General features: G+C 41.2%; 1 protein-coding gene across 5 annotated transcripts in view; it reads right to left on the minus strand.

Moving 5' to 3' along the window:
* Nucleotides 1-23,364, minus strand: part of Tmcc1 (transmembrane and coiled-coil domain family 1) — a 169,501-nt gene that overhangs the window by 15,966 nt on the left and 130,171 nt on the right. For all 5 annotated transcript variants that reach the window (XM_060383989.1, XM_060383990.1, XM_021641011.2 and 2 more), the window contains one exon: nt 6,521-7,455. In XM_060383989.1, coding sequence (XP_060239972.1) covers nt 6,521-7,455 — 935 coding nt within the window. The remainder of the gene's footprint in view (nt 1-6,520; nt 7,456-23,364) is intronic.

Consider the following 23,364-nt stretch of genomic DNA (forward strand, 5'->3'; position numbering starts at 1 on the left):
AACTAAGGCTCCAATGATCTACTCAAGGCCATACAAAAAGGCCATACATTTAGAAGTATCAGAACCGGCAAGCTTGTCTAGGTCTGATGAATTAATTAAAAAAGTATTACTAATTTCTTTTATTGCCCATTATTCCTTCTCTACACCTCTATAATGGCTAAGCTAGAAAGAACATACCTGGGAATATCTTTGTTCAGCAGGTCTTACCTTTTACAATATCTCTGAACTGGGACCCCTCCCCCCATGAGCAAAAGGCTAACTTGATCCCAATAGTCTTGGTTTCTATTTCAAAGTTATTGTTTAAGTGCAGTCCACATCTCCAGAGATGCTTGATCAACTTTCATTTGATTAACAGTTAAAAGGGGTTTAAAACAACTATATCTGGGGCTGGAGAGATGGCTCAGTGGTTAAGAGCCCTGTCTGCTCTTCCTAGAGGTCCCAAGTTCAATTCTTGGCAACCACCAACCATCTACAGCATGCACGTAGAGCACTCATATAAGAGAGTTAGAAGCACTTAGCATTCTTGCAGAGGCCTAGGCATTTGGCCCCCAGCACCCACATGGAGGCTCACCTGCCTTAGGTGGGCTCCTGAATGCGCATGCACACACAATAAAAAGTTTTGCATAAAAGTTTACAAGTTGGAGGTTTACGGCAGACTACCTTTGATTGAAGAAAAGAAAAACAACTATATCTGAACATATCCAATGACAATAAAACCATTTTTAAGCAACCATTCACATAATTAGGACGGGCTGGACTGACTGGGTCAGCCAAGTTACTCAATGCTCTACTGCACGCGATGCTGCTTCTTCCTCTAACTTCGCTTTTGTGACTCAGTGTAGTTAGAATATCCTTGCTCTTAATACAAATATTCTCAGAAGCTAGTTCCAAAGCAGAGTAATCTCCTCAAAATAGAAGCTTTTCAAATTGCACTACAGCCCATCAAGGGAAGCTCCTGCCCACTCTACATAGCACAGCTTACACCAGCAGCAAAAACACAGTTCCTAATAAAAATGCAGCCAGGAGAGTTTTCCAGCCTTCATACTATCAATGCATTTCGCCGCAGCTGAACTTGCCTTCACCAATCTCTTAGTCAGTATACCCACCCTGGGAACAAGCCCAGTCTTCTGGTAAATAAATGTATGTGGAATGACTTTGCTGGGTGGCATGGTAAAGCCACTTTTCCTTCCTGGCCTCAGTGTATGCATCTGCAATCAGGTTCAACTACATACAGAAGTTCTCTTCTCCTTTGAGTAGTGCTTTGAACCCAAGAGCCACTAGAAATCTATGCTAATACTTTAAAGACATGACAAAGTGAAGTCCACAGGGGTCTCATCACTTAAAACCGTATTAAACTTCATTTCTTTCTCCCCCAAACATGGATCTCACTTATAACTGAAAGCCCTGTGCAGGGGCTGGAGAGATGGCTCAGCAGTTAAGAGCATTGTCTTTTCTTCCAAAGGGCCCCAATTCAACTCCCCGCACCCACATGGCAGTGCACAACTGTCTGTAACTCCAGTTCCAGGGGGGAATCTGACACCCTCACACAGACAACAGACAGACATGTAAGCAAAACACCAATACACATACAAACAAATAAACTAAAAAAAAAAAAAAAAAAAAAAAAAGATTTAAAAAAAAAAACAATAAAAAGCCTGGTACAAAGCTCAACAATTCTCATCTAGTTCCTTCACAGGGTGAAGTGGAACCCAGTTGCAGGCTCTGCTACTATGGCTTCCCAGCAGGCTGTCAGGCACAAATGTTATTTTGGTGAGGACAGAGGTGTCAGGACACTTGATTACTGCACGGTTGAGCAGACTGTCTGCAGAAGTTCACTGGGGCAGAACACAGTGGAAGTGTGGAAGCACATTAAGAAAGTGGCACCGGTGAGAAAGGATCTGGAAGGGGAAAAGAGATGCAGGTTTCAAAGAGATCTCACTACCTACATTGTTTTATTAGCTTTTGAGAATTTCACAGAATTTTATATAATATACTCAAAATAACGACTCAACCTTTAGTAAATATATATATACACTCTAACCTGGAAAAAGCCTGCTAGCACACCTAGTGCAGTCAGTGCTTCTCAAAATTCAACATTCTTTCCATCACAGAGATGTCAGGGTTGAGCTTGAAAAACAACCTGTGTTATTACAGAACACTGGATTCAAAGTGAGATAAAGCCCTGGCTTCGCTATTGACCTTCAGCAAATTAAAAACAACAACAAACAAACAAACAAACAAAAAACAAAAAGCACCCACATTGCCCTAGTGTTGTGGTGCATGACTTTAATTTTAGCACTCAGGTGGCAGAGGCAGGAGTTTGAGACCAACCCAGTCTACAGACTGAGTTCAAGGCCAGCCAGGACTATTCAGAGAAACTGTCTTGAAAAGCCAGTCAGCCAGCCAGCCAGCCAACTAAAAATAGACAAACAAGAAAACCCCACATTGGCCTTCAATTTCTTCAACTGTAAAATGGGATACCAGAGCCCACCTACAGGTGGCTGTGAGGGTTAGTGAATGTGCATCACTGCAGTTCAGCAAATTCTTAAAGTGGTAGTTTTATCACATGTACATCATCATCATCATCATCATCATCGTAGAAACTACAACACTGTCTGGTTACTGACATGCTCTGGTGCTGGTAAAATAAAGCACAGAAAAACAAAAGACCCTAGAACAGCCATGTCCAAGTTAACTAATTCTTAGTCATACAGTTTACCCATTACCTACTTCCTTCCTATAAAATCAAAGCTTGCAACAAAGTAGAAATAAAAATATGGGCTGGGGTGTAGCTTAATCATAGAGTACTTATCTAGCATGTGCAAGACCAAAGTGGGGAAAACCAGAATTAGAAGAGAAGCTGCTGCAGGCAGCTTGCTAACAACAGAGCATGGAGGAGGTAGAGAAAGGAGAAAAACAAACCGCACCTATATATGTAAAGAAGACAAGTTAAAAACAAACAAACAAACAAACAAACAAACACCCCCAAAAGGCTAGGAGCATTTTCTTCAGACATGTGTAACCACATAAGCCCTGCTAATCCAGAGCACTTCTGGCTGGAATGCCACTGTTCTCAGCTATTATCACTCAGCTACGTTATTTTGTCAAAGACTATTAGAGAAATCCCCCCCACCCCAATGCTTAAAATGTGAACGTTCTGGTGTCTAAAATAGATTTTCATTCATGAGAAGAGTGTCAGTTAGTGAAACGGTTGAAAGACTAACAACGTTAGACAAATGTATTTGCTGTATGGAGACATACAATGGAGGGCAATCTTTTAACTACTGTTTCCAGGAACTGTCAGTATATAAAAAATATATATATGTATTTATATATGCTTATATTTATATATATATACTTATATATTTATGGATATATTTATAGACACACACACACATATATAAATGAAGTCACACATTGTGGCTCTTTCAAATGGAGTCTTCAAGAATCTGTTGTAACAAAAAAATTGCAACAGAGGCTAAGTGCGGTTGAGAGGAGTGACAGCAAGATTACACATCCAGCAGGTTTAGGTTTCTTTATTCTCTATTCCATAAAACTTGGCTACTCCAGAGACCCAAAGTACAGGGAAGGGAGCGTGGGTAAGGTGCTGAGACACAACTCTAAAGGCGTGACGAGAGATGGAGCACTAGTCTTAAGACTTAATCTAATAGACAAAGGCAGACTCCTCCAGATGTGGTGTTCCTGCCCCCAACTAATGTCACACTGGCCAATATCTAACTTGAAGAAAACAATCTCTATGTGAATTTTAAGTCCTAAAGGAATTTAATAGCAGGAATGTTAATTAATGAACAGAGGTCCTCTGGAGGGTGGGGCTGGGGCTGGGGCTTAGCAGCAGCAGCCACCAAACATCACTGCAGCACTTTGCGGCCAGCACTGGGCTGCTCACTTCACACATTATTTCATTTCAGTGTTGCAGCAATTTTGTGAAGGGCTTTTGTTACTCTTATGATATAGGCAGGAAGCCCTGACACATGTTAGTAAATTTACTTGGTTTCATAGCTAGTAACAGAAGTGGAACTGGAATTTAGAATTCAGGTTTAATATGGTAAAAAAGGACCAAGTGTCTTGATTGTAATTAAACACTATGTGTAGTCCACTTGAACACTATTTTCCCAACATATTAAATATAGAAAACACTGATGAAAACAGTAATGTATTTTTTCTTTTCTAAACTTATTCCTTTTTTACCCTCAAGTCCTTTTCTTTTTTCAAGAAAAAGTTATTGCATTTTATTTAATGTGTGTGTGTGTGTAGGTGCATGCATGCCAGGGTGTACATGTGGCAGTCTGCGGAGTTAGTGTTGTGGGAGTTAGTGTTCTTTCCCGCAGGTGGGTCCTGGGATTGAACTCAGGTCTTGGCAGCTGCTGAGAAACCCTGCCAGTACACTCACCCCATTCTGGTAGTCAGATAAGCACTCTGCCACTATAGCACCTGTCCTCTTTTTAAACCTTATTTATTTTTTGTTTTTCAAGACAGGGCTTCTCTGTGTGATAGAGCTCTGGCCATCCTGGCCTCACTCAGTAAACCAGGCTGACTTCAAACCACCATGTCCTGATTTTTATTTTTTAAGATGGAGGTCCATGTAGTCCAGGCTGTCTTCAGATTTCCTATGGATGACCTTGAATTTTAAAAAGAAAAGAGAGAGAGGGAGAGGCAGAGAGGGTGGGTGGTGGTGGCATATGCCTTTAGTTACAGTACTTGGGGAGCAAAGCAGGCAGATCTTTGAGTTCTAGGACAGCCAGGGCTACACAGAGAAACCCTGTCTGGAAAAACAAAGACAAAAACCAACCAAAAAAAAAAATTAGTTGTAGTTTTATTCATGTGTTATGTGTGTGTCTGCCACATGTTTGTTCATGTCAGTCAATGGGAGCCAAAAAAGGCTCTGTTGGAGCTGGAGATACAGGCAGCTGTTAGTCACATGATACAGGTACTGAGAACTGAACTTGGGTCCCCAAGAGCAGCAAGCGCTTTGGACTGTTAAGCCTTTGATATTCTTGCTTCCACCTGACAAGTGCTGGGATTACAGATGTACACCGTGACTGACTTATCCAGCACTCATATTAGACAAGCACTCTCCCAACTGAGTGACATCCCCTGCCTCTCAAAGTGTCAATGAGAACTGAAAATGAACAAAAGGAGGCAAACTGAATGGCCGCTTAGCATTTTCATCACCTGAAGCAAGCTTGCTGCTGTTGTCGTTAGAGCTAAGTGATAAACGTGAACAATTTATTTCAGACACTGAGGTCACCTCATAAAAGTAAAGTTGTAAAACATTACTTTTACTTTTTGGAAGGTGAAAGGGACTTTCTTCAAATCCTGATGTTTTAGTAAAGTACTAGAGAGTCCTTCTAGTTAGGAACTGGGACAAGACCAAAACTCAGGTCTTGCAAGGCTTCATGTGCAGAGATGAAGTTCTCAGAAGACTGTTCACTGATTTGTGTGGTGAGGCTGCCAATCTTGGCCCACAAACTTGGATCTGAATGATTACTCTTGGGAGGATATTATTTCTCTACATGGATGACAGGACCTAGATTTGAAGACTGGTTAAGAATGGTCCAATAGGAATCTATGATGCAATGTAAAAAAAACAGGCTCAGTATAGGGTGGTTAATGAGTAAGGCACTGGGTTCCATAACTACAGAATGAATGAATGACCCAGCAGGGCGCGGTAATGCATGCCTTTAATCCAGCACTCTGGAGGCAGAGGCAGGCAGACCTCTGTGAGTTTGAGGTCAGCCTGGTCTCAAATGAGTTCAGGACAGCCAGGACTACCCTGAGAAAAACCCTATCTCAAAAACAAAACAAAACAAAAAACAGAAACAACAACAACAAAAAAAACCTAAGACAAAACAAAGTAACTCCCCAAGCACCCCTGCAAAAAAACTCCAACCCCCCAAAAGAATGACCCACTCTCAACTTTGGTACAGATATTGACTGAAAAGCACCTAGCTCTTTCAGCACTTTCTAACTACAGTAGAGTGATTTAATGCTGTATTTGTCTACTCTCATCCAAATGTGCCAGTTCTTAATAAATGTCACAGATACATTGGTCTAGATTTATTTCCAATCTAATTTTTTTTTACAGTAATTGCTCACATAAGTATGTTTAAGGCCAAATATACACAAGGTTCATAACATTTTAGCTGGGCTATATTTTTGATATTTACAAAGTTCTTAGGATTAAGATGTTCTGAATCCAAAATAGTACAGTGAAGGCTTCAACTATGTTTCATGACCTCAGTTAACTGAAGAAATACCTCAGAAAGCCTGAGCTTCATGTTAAAGTCATACACTGGAATAGAGGACTGAGGAGTTAAGAAATGTTGCATCTGTGTGTGATATTAGGAGTCACTTAATTGTTGTGCTGACTGACACTGAACTCCTGTGGGTGTTACAGTCAGATCCAAATACTCTAGAGGCAGACATCTTTTAAATTCATTTCTCCATATTTAAAGAGAGGGGAAACAATAATTTAGGCTTTAAATTTTCCATAACTTACCTATACCGCTCTTCCTGTAAGGTCTGCATTATTAAGGAGTAGTCCCTCTGATAATGTTCCTTGAGGGTCTCGAAGGATTCTTCCAGTCTGGCCTGGGTTTCCCGGATCTCCTGGATCTCATGCAGTAGTGCATCAAACCCTGAGCTCTGCATGTCTAGGGTGTTTGTTTTGGAGCTGGATGCTCCTACAGCAATGCCCCCGGTGGTACTGTTGGCTCCTACTGAGCCTGAAGTGGCACTAGAACAATCTTCCTCACTACCATATTTTGGACTTGACTGAAAGTTTGAAATCACTCCCAAAGCCTTTCCCCCGTCATCCACTTGTCCTTCCTCTAATGAGTCCTTCAGGTTAGGGATGTTGTCTGCACTGCCAAATTTGTTTCGAATCAGTGAGGCAATCTCTCTGGGTTTGGAGACCACAGCCCCTGCTGCTGAATGGGTGGCCTGGGAGAAGCTGGAAAATCCACCTTTGACGCTGTCCACTACACCTTCGCTGAAGCCAGTTACCTTTGCACCCACATCCTTCAGACCCTGGTGCATGTCTCTGAAGACATCCTTGGGCTGCCGGGGGATCCCGTTCTGTTCCACCTCACGGAGCTTGCGATGGTAATGTTCAAGCTTCTTCTGCAGCTGGAGGATGGTCTGTGCAGATTTCTGGTTTTTCTTCTCAAACACCTGTTTGATGCGAGCAGCCTGCTGTTTGTCCGCACTGTTGGCAAGCTTCAAATATTCAGCAACGTTGTCGTCTCGGGCTGTCTGTGCAATCTTGATCTGTTCTGTGAGCTTTAGGATCTTCTGCTGCAGGTGTGCAATGGCAGCTTTTGTACGTTGAGGATCTGGTATTCCATCCACAGACTCTGTGTGGATGCTGCCATCGGTGCTGGAGGCCACGGCACTGGAAGTCTGGGCGAGGCTGCTTACTTCCAAACGCTCGATCTAACATTTGAAAAGCAAGAGGTGGATATTAGAAGCAGCCCAGAATCAATATGCTAAAATGTGCTAAAAATATGTCTATGCTGAACTCTCAGCACAGATGGCTAACCCGCACATCCTCCTGTCCTGTAATAGCCCTGCTGCCCTCCTGGCTAGTCTTTATCCAGTATTTCTTTAAATAACAAAGCTCTCTTTGTTGGTTGAGAACATGAATTAGTTTGCATTCTTATGCATGCTTCTGTTCAGAAGCAATCTATGTAAGACAGCACGTCAAGCTTTTGAATGTAATCCTATGAAAACCATTCTGGTGATCAGACGCCAGAGTCATTCTGAGCCATACTCACAGATTGGTCCCCTGAAAAGGCTAGCAAGAACAGATATTTTGATGATGTGATATAAGCATCCAATTGTTACCACGAGTGTTTGTTTGTGTAAGTCACACCCAGGGTAATGAGATCATTCTCTATTCTTGAGACATTTTGCTGCAATGGGAGACAGGCAAAGGCTAGACTGGGGAGGTGCTGCTGAATGCTATTGAATTAAAGTAACTGTGGTGTACCTGGGAAGACAGTGTGAATAGACAGGGACAGTGAGAGGAATCTTTTTATCTGATAAAAGGCTTGCCTTAGGTAAGAAGCTACAAAGCTCACACACTGTTCTTTCATATGGATGAGAGTCACTACAAGGAATGAAAGAAAGTACAATTGCTCAGACTTAAAAGCTTACATTCCTAAATGTCAAAACAGGTAGCTTAGACTGGAGGATGCCAGCTTTCCTCCACCTGGAAGAGTGCCCTATCTGTGGCTTGTGCTGGTCACGTAGATAAAGTAGGACCCAAAGAAGAAGACTTTACACACTGCTCCATAGAGCAGCAGCCGAAATCTTAGGTCAATAAAAATGCCTGCTTCAAGAGTTAGGTTGTAACTTGGCCATCTGTAGACTAAGGTCATACTCTTTTCTTGGTCCTGAGACAATGTGCCAGTAAGAACTGTACAGAGGACAACCCCTACATGATCATGACCTTACTTACATACCCAGGAAATGCCAATATAGTAACCTGTTGTCTCAAAGTGTCATCTCTCATCTTGTATGTACAGCATCTTATTTTATCATCTGAGCTTTTATAAACATATTTTAGTTCAATCATATTGACTAGGGGTATACTTCAGTGCTGAAGTACTTGTAGGCATATGAGCCCTGGGTGTGATGTCCAATACTGGGGGAGGGAGGAACAGAGCAAAAACCCAAGAGTATTTTTTAATTCCTATTTCAATGAAACTGAATGTTGGGGCTAGGAATGCAGATCAGTGGAAGAGCCCTGCCTCCCATCCCTAGCACAGCAAGAGATGAAAACCTTCACAGAGACTAGTACGGTGCCTTTTGCATTACTTCCTACTCATAATGCTCCACCTTTGAGGAGCACAGTGGCTAGACACTGCAGAAGGGAGAGGTAGCCAGAATTCCAGATGGACAAGGTATCAAGTGCTCTGAAAACCGCACTCTTCAGTTCTCCAAACTAGTTGCACAAGCTCACCTTTACTGGACTTTCCTTCTGAATGAGATTTAGACTCTTAAAAGTACATGATACCATTCTGCTTATTTATGTCCAATAATTAAGCTCAAAATCTACCACAGAATGTATGAAACAGAGATATGAAGAATCCTCAACTAAGCTTCCCTATGCTCAAGTTTATGAATCTGTGAGATTAAAACTAGCCACATTGGGGGCTAGGAGAGATACAAGGGCACTGGACATGCATGTGGTACACAAACATACAGGTAAAACACTCATACACATAAAAATAAATCTAAAGCAATTAAAAAAAACTGTTAGACGCTAGAATCAAAGTTCAACCATTTAAAAAGAAATCACAATAATTTTCAACAAATGTTTATAAATGATCACATTTGATCAGAATTGTGCTTCTTTATAAAATAACTAACTAAAACAGATTCCCTTTAATTCTTGTCTTACCTGGGGCCAGTGTGTCCTCCCATGAAGAGTTCCCACATAGATATCAATACACTTGTAAGAGGACAGCTGATACTAGAAACTGGACATCACTGCAATACTCAGGAACAGCCCCTTGAAAAACACCCATCCTATCTATCTATCTATCTATCTATCTATCTATCTATCTATCTATCTATCTATCTATCTATCTATCTATCTATCTATCAGAAAGGGTTTCTCTGTATTGCTCTGGCTGTCCTGGAACTCTATCTGTAGACCAGGCTGGCCGCCAACTCAGAGATCTATCTGTCTCTGACTCCCAAGCGCTAGGATTAAAGACATGCGCCGCCTACCACAGGGCAAAAGGTACCCATTAAAAAAGGTAGAAACTCAGAAGTGGGGCAGGAACTAAGTCCTAAAGGGGAAGTCTGTGCTGCAAGCATGGACACCTGGCCCCAAATCATGAATCTATCAACCAGAAAACAGTTCCTTTGCCATTGGATATAGCTAACAGCAGAACTGGATCCCTAACCCACTCTAGACAACTCAGTTCCAAACGTGAAAAGCATAGTTTTCAAAGGTGACACTAAATAATACCACCCCAAGGTGGTGCAGAGAATCAATCCCTGTGTCATTCACTCAACCACTAAGCTACATAACCAATCCAAGACTTTCTCCTTTTTCTTACAGCATTTTGATAGCAATAACCCAAGCTGGCCTACACTCCTCCTGCCTCAACTTACTGAGTAGTGGCACTGCCCTAGAATTTCTTGAAAGGCACAAACATAAAAAAAGCAAGATGACTGACACACTCTGATGCCCTGGTGAAGCACCGACTGGACCAAAGGCTGCTTAACTGTAAAGGAGAGGAAACTCTGATGCAGTCAGGAGGCTGTTTTACGGATGAAGTGAGTCATGAGTATGAAAGTGTTATAACAGCACCTGGCAGAGCAGGCTGTTGGCATTGGCCATCACTGAAATAGCATGTGAGTCGTTCTTATTAAAGATCTCATCATTAATAGATTCCAGATTATACTCACTTCTAAGACATAAAAAAGCAAGGGGTACAAAGAATTCAGAACAAAGGTAAAAAAATTCAACTCAGCAGTAAAGGTCACGTTTTGAAAGTTGGCCTTGTGGTCTAGCCCATGGCCAGATAACCTTCCAAGCTTCATAATAAGCTCAAAACCATTATTACCAATTTGTAAGCAATGGCAAAAAAGCATGTCCCCCAGCCAGCTGTCAGCAGGCAGGAAGAACAAATATATTAAAGATCACTTTTGTCAGTGGATTAATGTACCAGTACAAGCTAGGTTGACAGGAGGGTCACAAGTTGGAAACCAGCCTGTGCTATAAGACAAGGCCTTGTGTAAACCCTACGCAGGTTAGACAAGAAACAGACAAAGAGAGACATACAACACACAAGGGCACAAGATAGAGGCAAGAGGATACAGCAGCACACAGCAATATTCCAGAACAAAATACAATGGTTTGAGCCCACTGTGACCTTTCCAAATTCACTAGCTGTGTTTCTGGACTGCCCATGTATTCTCTTGGCGCCTAAGTTTTTCACTTACACAGGGGTCATTTTTTTTCCTAAAAGTGTTCTGAAAAGATGTTGAATGTATTACAAGTGGGGACTGGGTGTATATAGCAAGTGCTAGAGTGTTTTTTGGTCCAAAAGAGGTCCTGGGGCTTCAGCCCAAGAGCACACACTTTCTTCCTTCTTTCTCTCTTTTCTGCTTTCCTTCTTCCCATTTTCTCTTTTTAAGATAGAGTCTTATTATGTATTCTTCAGTGGTCAAGAACTTGCTTTGCAGACTATGCTGGCTTCATATTGAGGCATTCATTCTGCACCTGCCTCTCAGACGGTGGAATTACAGCCTATCAAGCTTATCTCAAATAATTTTTCTTTTTAAAAGTTTTTTTTTTTTAATTTATGTGTTTATTTGTGTCTATATGCATAGATGCATGTGCTTCAGTGAAGGCCACGTGTGGGATCCCTGGAGCTGGAGTTGTAGGTGAGTGCTGGGGACTGCACTCCCATTCTTTCAGGAGCAATATGGAATCTTATCCACTGATCCATCTCTCCAGGCCTGTCAAATCAATTTTCTTAAGTAGATGGCCTTTTAATTTCTTCTTAGCCTGCCCAGAGGGAATATCTATAAAAATAGCATCCCTACAAAGTCAACATATTATTAAAAATTCTAAACTTTTTTGGGTGGAGATACCAGAGTACACATGTGGAGATCAGAAGACAGCTTTTGGGAATCAATTCTCCCCTGCCATGTATATCCTGGGACTGAACCTGGCTTAGCAGAAAGTACCTGCTGAGCCACCACAAGCCAACATAGTCTTATAGTCACTACTGGGGTTGTAAAATTTTTTTTTTTTAAATTTTATTTCCAGTGCCTAGCATAGGCTCTACACATTGAGAATGGGGTGAAGAATACTATAAAGCTTTCTTAAAAACAAGAATAAATCTTCTGGCCAGGCATATACAGCTCCATATTATAGTTTTCTTAATCTTTAAGAGTGGGCCAGAAGTAGACCTGGGAAGTGATGGTGGTAGCTGAGTTTTGTGTCAACAGGATATCAGTCCTACGTGAGGATCTGAAAGTAGCAGCCCTAGATCCTACAATGGATGCTCTACAGTTAAGTAGGATATTCACAATCTGAATTGATGCCAACCTGTAATCCTAACATTAGGGAAGCAGACACAGAGTTAAAGGGCAGTTTGGTCTATATAGAGAATTCTAGACCAGCCAAAGCTAGAATAAGACCTTATCTGTAAAAAAAAAAAAAAAAAAAAAAAATAATATATATATATATATGTGTGTGTGTGTGTGTGTGTGTATATCCATCAGATTCTTGCTGTCACTTCAAGGTTTTGCTATCCCCATGCTTGAAAGCAAGAACTATGCTGACCACCCACCATCCTAGGGGAACTACAGCCTTTATTTCTACCACATACTTGTTCTTCTCTATATTGATTTCATTTTTCTTTTTTAAAAAAGATAATCATTCCTGTGTGTATGTATGTATGTATATATGTATGTGTATCTATGTGTGTATGTATGTATATGTATGCACACATATGTATGTCATATGTGTGCAGGTGCCTGAAGAGGTCAGGAGGTGTCAGATCCCCTGGAGACAGATTTAAAGGGGAGTGCTGGGAACTGAACCTGGTCCTCTGGGAGAGAAAGAGGTGCTCCAGATGCTGAGGCATTGTATAGTTCATAGAGGTTAGGATTCTGTGTTTTGTTTACTTATGGTAACCCAGACTGGTCTTATGCTCATGTCATTCCTCTTGTGTTAGCCCTCCACATTATTATTATTATTATTATTATTATTATTATTTTTGAGATGGGGTTTCTATGTGTATCGCTGGCTGTCCTGGACTTGTTCTGTAGACCAGGCTGGCTTTGAACTCACAGATTCTACCTGCCTTTGCCTAATGTGTGCTGGGATTAAAGGCATGCACCACCACACCTGGCTGCCTTCCACATTCTATGATTACGAGCACTATCACTTTCTCTAAAAAACAGTAACTGTGCACTGCAGTAAGGAGGTGCTCAACCTACTTATTAAGAGCCAGCCAGCTCTCAGTAACAATAGCCTCTGTTACTCTGAAAGATCAAAATACGTAGCCTATAAGCATATCCTTTCCCCACTTCCTTCAAGATGTTACAAACCCCTTCCTCTTCTCTTCCTTCACTTCTCTTAAATACTAAGCAACATTCAGGCTGACAATTATAAACAATGTGACAACTAATTCAAGTTCTCTCCCATTATGGACAAAAACTTTTCTGAGTAGCCTTCCCTGCCCCAACTTTACCTGTACACGACTGCCTGTGACTATGTCAAGGGTCGATTTCCTGTCTCTTTTTAACGGAATTCCCTTGGTTTCTAGCACACAGACGTTAAATAAACATCTGCAGAGTGAATAAGTAGAGTCATGTTATACATCCTCTCAAGCAGTGCTGAAGTTTCTCTTCTAGGTTCACTTTCACTTTTATGAGGCATTCAGTAACAATCTAGTGTATTCCATATTAACACTCCATTATTTTCCTTAAAAAGAAAACAAAAAGGAAATGGCAAAGGAGGGACATAAAATCATACATTTAGGGAGGTGCAGTGCGGAGTGAGAGTATGTGGAGAGGTGAGTGTAATCATGATCCTGTTGTTTCTGTTCTAGTGCAGGGATGACAGCACTTGCCTATGTGGCGCGTGCTATTAGCCAGTGCCTCTACTGTTCTGCTCCTGGTCCTTGCCTTAGGAGGACAATAACTTTGGACTGGGCTGAGCTCAGTAATAGAGCACTTGCTTAAGCAAGGCTCTCAGTTTGAAATTCCAGCACTGGAAGGAAACTTTACAAAGTAACTTTGAAATGACTGATTCAGTTTTTGTTTTTGTGCTTTCTTCAGTTTTTTTTTTCCTGTTTTAACAACCAAAATAATTTTATTGGCTTATTAGGGCATCCTAGAATCACAAACAAGTACTGTAACATCTTTAAATTGTCATTTATCAGTCTTAGTGGAAATATGCCTGTAATAATCCTAGCAACTGGGAGGAAAAAAGGATTCTGAGTGGAAAGCCAGTCTGGGATATATGATAAGTTCCAGATCATGTTGGAAATACAAAGCAAGCAGATGACCTCATTAATTTTGACATAGAATACAGCTGCTTTTCTATATTAGAGAATAGTGATTACACATCTACAGTCGGCGTATACACCTGCTTTAACAACTGTCTCTACACCTCTACAGTTGGTACATATGCCTACTTTTAACAATGCTCTCTAATATTTGAACAGGGTTATCTGTTGTTGTTAAAGATCCTAGAAACATTAACTACTTTGGTTGTACCTCTTCTTTTGCAACATAATGGTCAGATTTGGTTAGATTTTTTTCCCCTCAAGTAATACCTGTAATAGCAAAGTACAAACTAACTTCCTCAAACAGGAAAGGATAAATTCCAACTTGGTGCAGGAGCTGTAACTCGGGGGCCTTGCACATACTGAGTAAATGCTCTACCACTGAACTAGCTTTAGTCCTTTTTTTAATACATTTTCAGATGGGATCTCACCAAGTTGCATAGGGATTTCTGGGATTTAAAATGAAGGTATCTACCATTCCTAACAGCTGTTAGAAATCACCAACATTGAGGTACCAGAAGATCTTTGGGTAAGGCATACTGAGATCAACTGAAATAATAAAGAAATTTAATTATTCAGACTTCTGAAAAAGCAAGTTGAATGGCTCAGTCTTTGAAGGAATCTGAAATGGGAAGGTTCTATTTTGCTTCTGCATTTCTACAGCTAGTGTGGGGCTGCATGTGGGGGTGAAGGACTCGTACTGATTGACAGAGTGAGGTACATAAATACTATTCCTCTACCCTGGCATGTAGGGACCCCTTCAGAAACAGCCACAGGCATTCTTCTTGTAGTGTAGTGTTGACATTTCTCATTCAAACTCACTTTGTGCCAACCCTCTCTTTTTCTTCCTTCCTTCTTCTCCTTTTCCTTTCCTGTTGCTTTTGAGCCAGGAAAGGAAAAGTAGAACTACTTTTTGCTCAGGCTAGTCTTGAACTTTTTGGTGATCCTCTTATCTTTGCATCCCTGTGTTGAGATTATAGTGAGCCACCACATCTGGCTCTTTTTTTATAGTTTTTTTTTTCTTTTTTTTTCCTTTTTTGAAGTTGGGTAGGGTGGGCAGGGTCTCACTCTGTAGCCCAGGTTGGCCGGGAACTTACTGTGCAGTTATTTCCTCCAACTGAAACCCTCTTTTAGGAAAGAACTTCTTTGGAAGACTTGGGAAGCAGCTGGGTGGTGGTGGCTCATGTCTTTAATCACAGCACTCAGGAGGCAGAGGCAGGTGGATCTCTGTGTTTGAAGCCAGCCTGATATACAGAGTGAGCTCCAGGGCTACAAAGAGAAACCATGCCTCAAAACAAAACAAAACAAAACAAAACAAAACAAAACAAAACAAAACAACCCAACCAACCAACCAAACAAACAAACAAAAGTCTTGGGAAGGTAGGGAAATTTAGAAGCCCCCCAAAACTTGAAGAGTCATCAAATTTAATGCCTCTCCCCAAGATTATAGATTACAGAAGCAGTAATAAGCCAGGTGGAGTTGAGGAGAGGACTTTCCTGTGGAACTGGCTATAAATGGGCAGATGCTCCAGTGCTTGTAGGTTGTCAAGCTTGCAGAGTGGCTTTTCAGTGACACAGCTGCTTTTATATCACCCATACTTCTGTAAATAACCCAAAACTACTTAGCTTATCAAGGCAAACGTGGGTTAAGAAGTTTCTTTGGCCTGTTGTTGATGTTATACCTGGGGTGAGACATTTATTCACATTTCCCAAGGAAAAGTCACAACAGTGCAGAGGTTGGCCTTGAATTTGAAACAATTCTCCTGCCTCTGCCTCACAAATACTGAAAACAGAGGTATATACCACTGGGCCCATTAAATTAATTCATCTTAAATGCCAATAATAACCCTCAATGAAAAATACTGTACAGAGTCTGGAATTACTCTAAATCATAGAAAAAGAGGAAACCCAGGGAAATAGAGCAGCCAATATGAATGCTGATCCTGTCGTGCTCAATCATTTTGCAAATGGTAAATAATAGTAAGACCTCAATTTCTCTCACAAATCACAAATAAAGTAAAAGAAAATAATAAAAAGAACAAATTCAGGGATTAAAAAACACTCTTAAAAGACATTTTATATTCTATCTGAGCTGTTTCTGCTAACCATATGGGAGAGTCCTGACAAACCTGGAGGGGATGTAAGCAGAAGCACATCATGGTGCTGTGACACTATAGATGTTGGCTGTATAAACACACACACACACACACACACACCCTACCTTCCACAGAGCAATTAATTTTATATTTATTGTTTGCTTTCTTTACGCAAAAATAATTCAAAAAAGGCTGAATGCCTGCTTTCCAAGAACAGATTGTTTATCCAATGAAACCTAACCATCAACTGAAAAGAAGGTCCAATTAAGACAACACGGTAGATCTGGCCAACAAGTTCCCTGAAGGTATCAGGTGTGGCAATGCAGCACTGGGGAAGCTGAAGCAAGTGGATTGAGCTTAAAGAGACTGTCTCAAAAACTTAAACACAGCAAAACAAGGGAAAGGAGACAGAAAAAGCTTCTTGGAGGTGACAATGAAATGAATATCAGAAAAGTTTGGTAGAAGGAATAGGAAAGACCTTGCATGTTGACAGCTTAGAATAAAGAATGGCACAGAAGTAAAATTGAGGATCAAAGAGTAACCTGAGGCTATAACATGGCACAAGGGGGTCTCTGGTAGGAGATAAGCAGTCAAAACTACTGTCCTAGACTCTATCCCCAGGATCATCACTGAAGGTTCCACAATAGCAACAGTCTAATCTCTGGTAGGAAGACTCAGAGTACAGTGCAACTCTATGAGAACTCTTTTCAAAGCTTTCTTCCTGATCTCCTTACCTCAAAAATGGTAATTACTGTCCACAAGTCATGAAAGCCAAAAAGCAAAGTGTACCACAGCTTAGAAGCTCCTCTGACATCTGCTTTCTCACCACACCAAACCCCACACCAAGTCCCATTAACCACTCTAAATTTCCATCAGAGTGCATACTCCTCTGTACACATCCTCCTGCCCCCATATCTCACGACAAACTCTCTTCTGGATAGTGGGTCCTAAAAGATCTACCTGTATTCTCTTAGGTTCTCTGTGGAGATGAAGAAAAAAGAAAAAGAAAGGAAAATCCCAACTCTAAGGGAATGCTTACATTCACTTAGCAACCCCCAAGGTGTTCTGTTTGTTTGTTTTTCAAGACATGGCTTCTGTGTAGCCCTGGCTGTCCTGGAACTCTCTGTAGACCAGGCCTGCCTCTGCCTCCCAAGTGCTGGGATTAAAGGCGAGCACCACCACCACCAGGCTTGGCCCTCTAACTTTTAAAATGAAAAACAAGAGTTTTGGGCTGGGGTATAGGTAGTTGGTGAAATACTTGCCTAAGCATGCATGAAGCTCCAGAGCCCAAACCCAACAACCCTCAAACATTCCCAAAACCCTCCAAACCCCAAGAATCTGAATGTGGCCTCTGTAGTCTCATGCTCTTAGGGCCTGTATCTAGCCTTCCCCACCTCTCCAACCTTCACCTGTATATTCTCTCACTTTTTACCTTCACCACACGGGCTTTCTCCACACCCTGAGTTCACCCTGTTTGCTTTCACCCTGGTGTATATATACATGTTACTACCTGCCAGTCCTTCTGTAAGCTCCAGGGAGTGATTTTCCTGGGTGTTTACCAATGAATGAAATGTCTCTGCTTTCTTGAGGCTCATGGTTGAACGGCAAGTAACAGAAACAGAGAAGCCATGTCAACTGTGGAAACCACCATGAAGAAAATAACAGTGTGCTTTGAGGAAAGGGTTAACAAAAGGAGGAAACCTTCCAACTTCACATGGAAAGTTCAGAGGTTCCTATAATGGGGCATTCAAACTGAGCCCTCAAAGATAGAAAGAAACTTTAACCAGGCAAGAAGTGAGAGAAAACACTTTTTCTGAAGGTTTCATGTGCCAAGAGAACAGATGGGAATTTCTTCATGCAAAGATACAAATAGAGTTTAAGAATGCAGTAATTCAAAATGAGAAAAAAAGGATTTATCTATTCATTGCAGTGAAACCCTAGGACCATGTTAACAAAAAGGCTTGAGGAAGAGCCTAAGGATGCAGAGTAAACAGCAGACCCCAATCCCCAACCTAGAGGGGTGTACCGATGGCTGTGTTCAAGGCTTATATAACCAATGAGTCAGCAGAAAGGCGAGTGTCAATGGGCAGCTTCTGTGCCCACTCTAAGCTGTTTGGAAACTTGGCTGTGCCTATTTGCGAGAGGAGGGGTCCAAGGACAAGATCTGAGCTTGGGAGGTCACAGTCCTCCCAAGAACACATGGCCAAGTTACAGTGGAAAAAAAGGAAGCCTTTATCTTTAGAAAATATGATAGGATCCAACTCAGAATGGATTAAAGCCAGGCTATTCTGGCAGAACTTCATGAACCTAATATAATATCTCTCTCTCTCTCTCTCTCTCCCCTCTCCTTTTTATTGAGACAGGGTCTCTCCATTTATTTGTTCCTGGCTGTCCTAGAACTCTTTCTGAAGATCCATTTCTTTAACTTGAAATAAAACTAAAACATCCATTTTAAGATTTCAAAATTAAGATGCTTAACTAAAATCAAAACCTATGTTTTAAAGAGAAAACATCCATTATTTTGTTTCAGGGACCAAAAATACTTCAGGATTGTTTTGTCTTTCTCCTGCAGTGCTGGGGCTGGATAAGGCCCCGGTTTTGTGCTCTAAGGCTAATTTCTACATCTGTCTTTTTTCTACTAATGTATACTATGTATTAACAGTAACAGAAAAAGGTTCCATGACAGAATTGGGTCTGGCAAAGAAAAAGCAAATATAAAAGGAAATCAATTTAGCTATAATAGAGGGCAAAGAGATGCAGCTCAGACCACTGCTGGATACTAAACAGCAATGACAATGAGCCAGAGACAGACCTCCACCAACACACATCACGGAAATAGCAGAGTACTCATCTTGCCTTCCTTCACATCTACACTCATGTTGTCAGCCTACTACTGCTCCAGGAGCAATGGCCCGGTAACAGGATTAAGGCTTTATTTATTTATTTTCCTTTTCCACTGCAGGCTTTTGGAAAATCTTAGGAAAAAAAAAAAGGTAATTACAATTATCCAAACACATTTTTAAAAAATAATAAAAAGACCTAATTGTGAGTGAGCACCCCACGTTCTAGAAATGCCTCATTTCTAACTGCTCACAGGTATCTGAGAAAACCTGATGATTATATCTGAAGGTCACAACTTGAATAAGCAGCAAAATATCTTTTCTGGTTCTCTTGCTCACCCTTTTCCACCAAACATGATTCTGCAGAATGGATACTGCTAAGATACAATTCTATGTAGCTGATACAGAAAAATAAAAAAGACAAGATAAACCCCTCATTATAACACATTTATCTTACCAAAAAGCCCTGTCGTCAGGCAGTCTGCTGATTTTGCTTGCCACAAAGCCCATCCTTCATTTGTGAACACCAGAGCAAGCTTGGAAAACAAATCACAACCTCTCTTGCCCATAAGATTTTTCCATTTGTTCCGGCTTCCAAATTGCAGAGGAGCAGCGGCAGACTCTGTCACTCTGCACACTGTAATGAGGCCAGCTACCTCTGGGGCTGTATCCTCCACCAAAAGGCTGGGCAGTGAAGCTTCTAGGCGATCCTTGGGCTCCTCACCTTCAGTCTTAGAGAAGCGGCTTGCAAACAACAGGCAGGCAGAGCTGTACCACCTAAACATCCTGCATAGCTGATGCTCCGCAGTGCAGTGTCCACCTCGGTCTACTCACACTTCAGTTCTGCATCAACTCAGAAGCCTTACATTTGGGCGTCTGGGAGGACTGTGCTGAATAAAGAGAAAGCTTCAGCCTAACAAGCTGTGTGTGTGTGTGTGGGTGTGGGTGTGCGTGCGCGTGAGTGCGTGCGCTTGCGTGTGCTTGCAGGGGCGTGTGATTGTGCAGTTTGCTAGGGCTGTTAAATGCAAATGAACAGTTTGACTGTGAGAGCAAAGATCACAGACAGTATCTGCCTCTGCTCCAGCTGTGAGCATCTTTTTATAAAAGACAAAGGCTTCCAACTGGTTGGATTTAAAGCTACAGGACATTATTTTCATATTTACATGGTCTCCTCATTTAAATTTTGTGTGGCTGAGGACAGCTGACAAAGTAAAAAGAATTCTCAATAAAAGAACACTTTGAGGTAGGTTGGTCCAATAAATACAAAGGAAAGGCAACCTAACCAGGTTTCCGCCAAGCACCAGGAGGCAGTTCTACTTTCCCAATGTTTCTTCTCTATTTTCCACACTCTTTGGAAAACTATGTTAAGCGACAACTGAGTAGGAATAAAAACAGTGAGTAAGAAATAGGCAACGGGTACCAGAGTTGGTTTGGAACAGGAATATTGTTTAGGAGTCTTGCTGTTCTTGGTTCTTCAAGCCTGCTGCTGGGCACAGGCTTTGTGTTAGTGGAACTTTGCTGTGTTGGATGAAATAAAGTAGCTTAAAAAAAAAAAAGAAGAAGAAGAAGAAGAAAGAAATAGAGACCTAAAATCTCATACTACAGGCAGGAGAAACCACTTCTTGGATATATTGTAACTTTGAGATCCAGTAGTGGATGAAAACCATGCTCAGGCCTGGGTCTGCTCAGGCACCTACTGTTCTACTGCACCAGAGAATCCAACATCTTTTTGTTGTTTTCTTGAGTTGGGATCTGACTCTGCAGGTCAGGTTGGATTCCAGGTCCTCCTCTGCTTTATCTACAGTCTCACTTTATAGAAAGGAAACCACTGATTTCCTGTGTTGTCTTTTATCATTCTCTTTATTCAGTAAAAGGGCCTTTTACTGAACCCGAAACTTGCCTCCCACCCTCTTTTAAAGATGACCTGCAAGTCCCAGAAGTTCACTTGTCTCTACACCAAAGCTCCCAGGTATTACAGACAGCTGCAGCCATTCCTGACCTTTTTTTTTTTTTTCCCCAAGACTTTGGTATGTACATTCTTTTTTTTTTTTTTTAAAAGATTTATTTATTGTTTATACAGTGTTCTGCCATACACACCAGAAGAGGACACCAGATCTCACTATAGATGGTTGTAAGCCACCATGTGGTTGCTGGGAATTGAACTCAGGACCTTTGGAAGAGCAACCAGTGTTCTTAACCTCTGAGCCATCTCTCCAGCCCCATTCCTGACCTTTTATGTGGGTGCTAATACCACAATTCAGGTCCTCACACTTTTGAAACAAGCACTCTTACCCACTTAGCCATCTCCTCTAGCCCTACCACTGTGAATTTAGTCCTTCAGTTTCTTTTATAAATGCAAGTATTTTCTGTTACTCAAAAACAGTAGCTCTTGAGATTCCAATTTCCCTTTCCCTCTCTCTCTCCCTCTGTCCCTTCCTTCTTTGTTTTTGAGACAGGATTTCTCTAACAGCCCTGACTGTCCTGGAACTCACTTTGTAGACCAGGCTGGCCTCAAACTCACAAACATCCAGCTGTATCTGCCTCCTGGGTGCTGGAATTAAAGATGTGCAACCATCACATTCAGCTGTGAATTCAATTTTTATTTTGAGAATAAACACTTTTCTTTCTTTTCTTAAGTAATATCATATATTTGTATACTAAATTAACTTAAGATAACATTTTAAAAAATTACTTAACTATTCAATTATGTTTAACCTAGAATAAAGCCTATTAGGGAAGAACCTTCTTCCTAATTATACAGCTGAATGCTGGGGACCATGTCCTCTCCTCCAGGCAGGTTCTGGATTGAAAATTTTATAAAGTTATTGTTACAATTCTACAACTTGCAGGAAAACTTCTGGTATTTCCAGTGCTCCTCCCATTCTGGGACACATGTGCAAGATAATATTTCTCTTGTAATCTTTTGATCAGTTGTGACCAATGGATTGTAAAAGAAAGGCAGTGTGTATGTCATCTTGTCAAAGCATTTTTAAGAGGCTGTCATAGCTTCTCATTTTACCACTGTGACCACTGAAGCATGTGAGACAAAGTGCCTTGGTTGTATAAGCCTCCACCATATGGACAACATCCCTAAAGAGTTGCCTGGGACTAAAGTAGGCCTTTTGTGTGAGGAGGAGAAATGTTCACTGTACATTTATGCATACTTTTTTTTTAAAAGTATACTTGAGGGGTTAGAGAGATGACTTATTAGTTAAGAGGACTGGCTGCTCTTCCAGAGGACCCAGGTTTAATTCCCAGCACCCACATGGCAGCTCACAACTGTGTGTATATCCAGTTCCAGAAGATCTGACACAGATACACATGCAGGCAAAGCAACATAAAAAAAATAAAAAAATTATTAAAAAAAAGTATACTTGAGAAACAGGCATGAAGTATGTTTGTAATATCAAGATAGGGAAGCAGGAGAGCCAGGAGTTCAAAGCCAGCTTCTGTAGCCATGAGATGCCATCTTAAAGAATTTTTTAAAAAGGCTGGAGATAGGGCTTAGCTGGTAGAGGTACCTGGCGAGGACCAGGCCCTGGGATCATTTTCCAGGTTTTTAAAACAAAAACACCCCCCCCCCCCCAAAAAAAAACCCAAAACAACAAACAGGAATGAAAAAGGGGCACTATCCAACTATGATTGGCATGCTTATATTTTCAATATTCCAAAGGTAGAAGCAGGAGGATCAGGAGCTCAAGACTAGCCTGAGTTACATAGAGAGTTTGAGGTCAGTATCTGCTGCTGTCTGAGATTCAGTTCCAACAAGAAATAAAGTCCTTTGACAAACTTATTTGTCAAAGGGTTATTTCAAGATATTGATGAATTAAACTGACAGAATGGAGCTTGTGGGCTATTACAGTCTGGCCATACAACTTCTTGGTTCTCTTAATATTGTTCTTTGGCTGATTCTGGTTTTGTTTCTGGTTTATGTATTGGTTATTAGTAAATCTTCCCTGATGATAGCTCTGAAAAAGTTTGGTTTTACTGTTTAACTATATGGTAGTCTCTGGAAAAGACTGCAAGGTATCTATTTTCTCTGTGCGGTAAGAAACCAGAAGGCAATGCAGTCTGTTAGGCTTTTCTTTTTGGCCTCTTATTTATGTTGAGTAGTTCAGACTGTGGAAGAAAAGGAGCTCTTCCAGATGGGGACTAGTGAGGTCTTAATGATTTTGTGTTTTGGGACAATGGCTGAGAAGCCGTTAGAACCATGGCCACAGATCTGCTTGCAATTTAGAAAGGCCATGGCCTTTTACTATATTAGCATGAAATGTCTTCCTGTCTTTGAGGGTACTGGTAAGTTAGATTCCAATGTCTCTGTTTCTCCCCATCTCCCAAACAGGAATTCTTGTATTCTACAGC

Source organism: Meriones unguiculatus, chromosome 5 (assembly GCF_030254825.1).
Source record: "Meriones unguiculatus strain TT.TT164.6M chromosome 5, Bangor_MerUng_6.1, whole genome shotgun sequence".
Classification (NCBI taxonomy): domain Eukaryota; kingdom Metazoa; phylum Chordata; class Mammalia; order Rodentia; family Muridae; genus Meriones; species Meriones unguiculatus.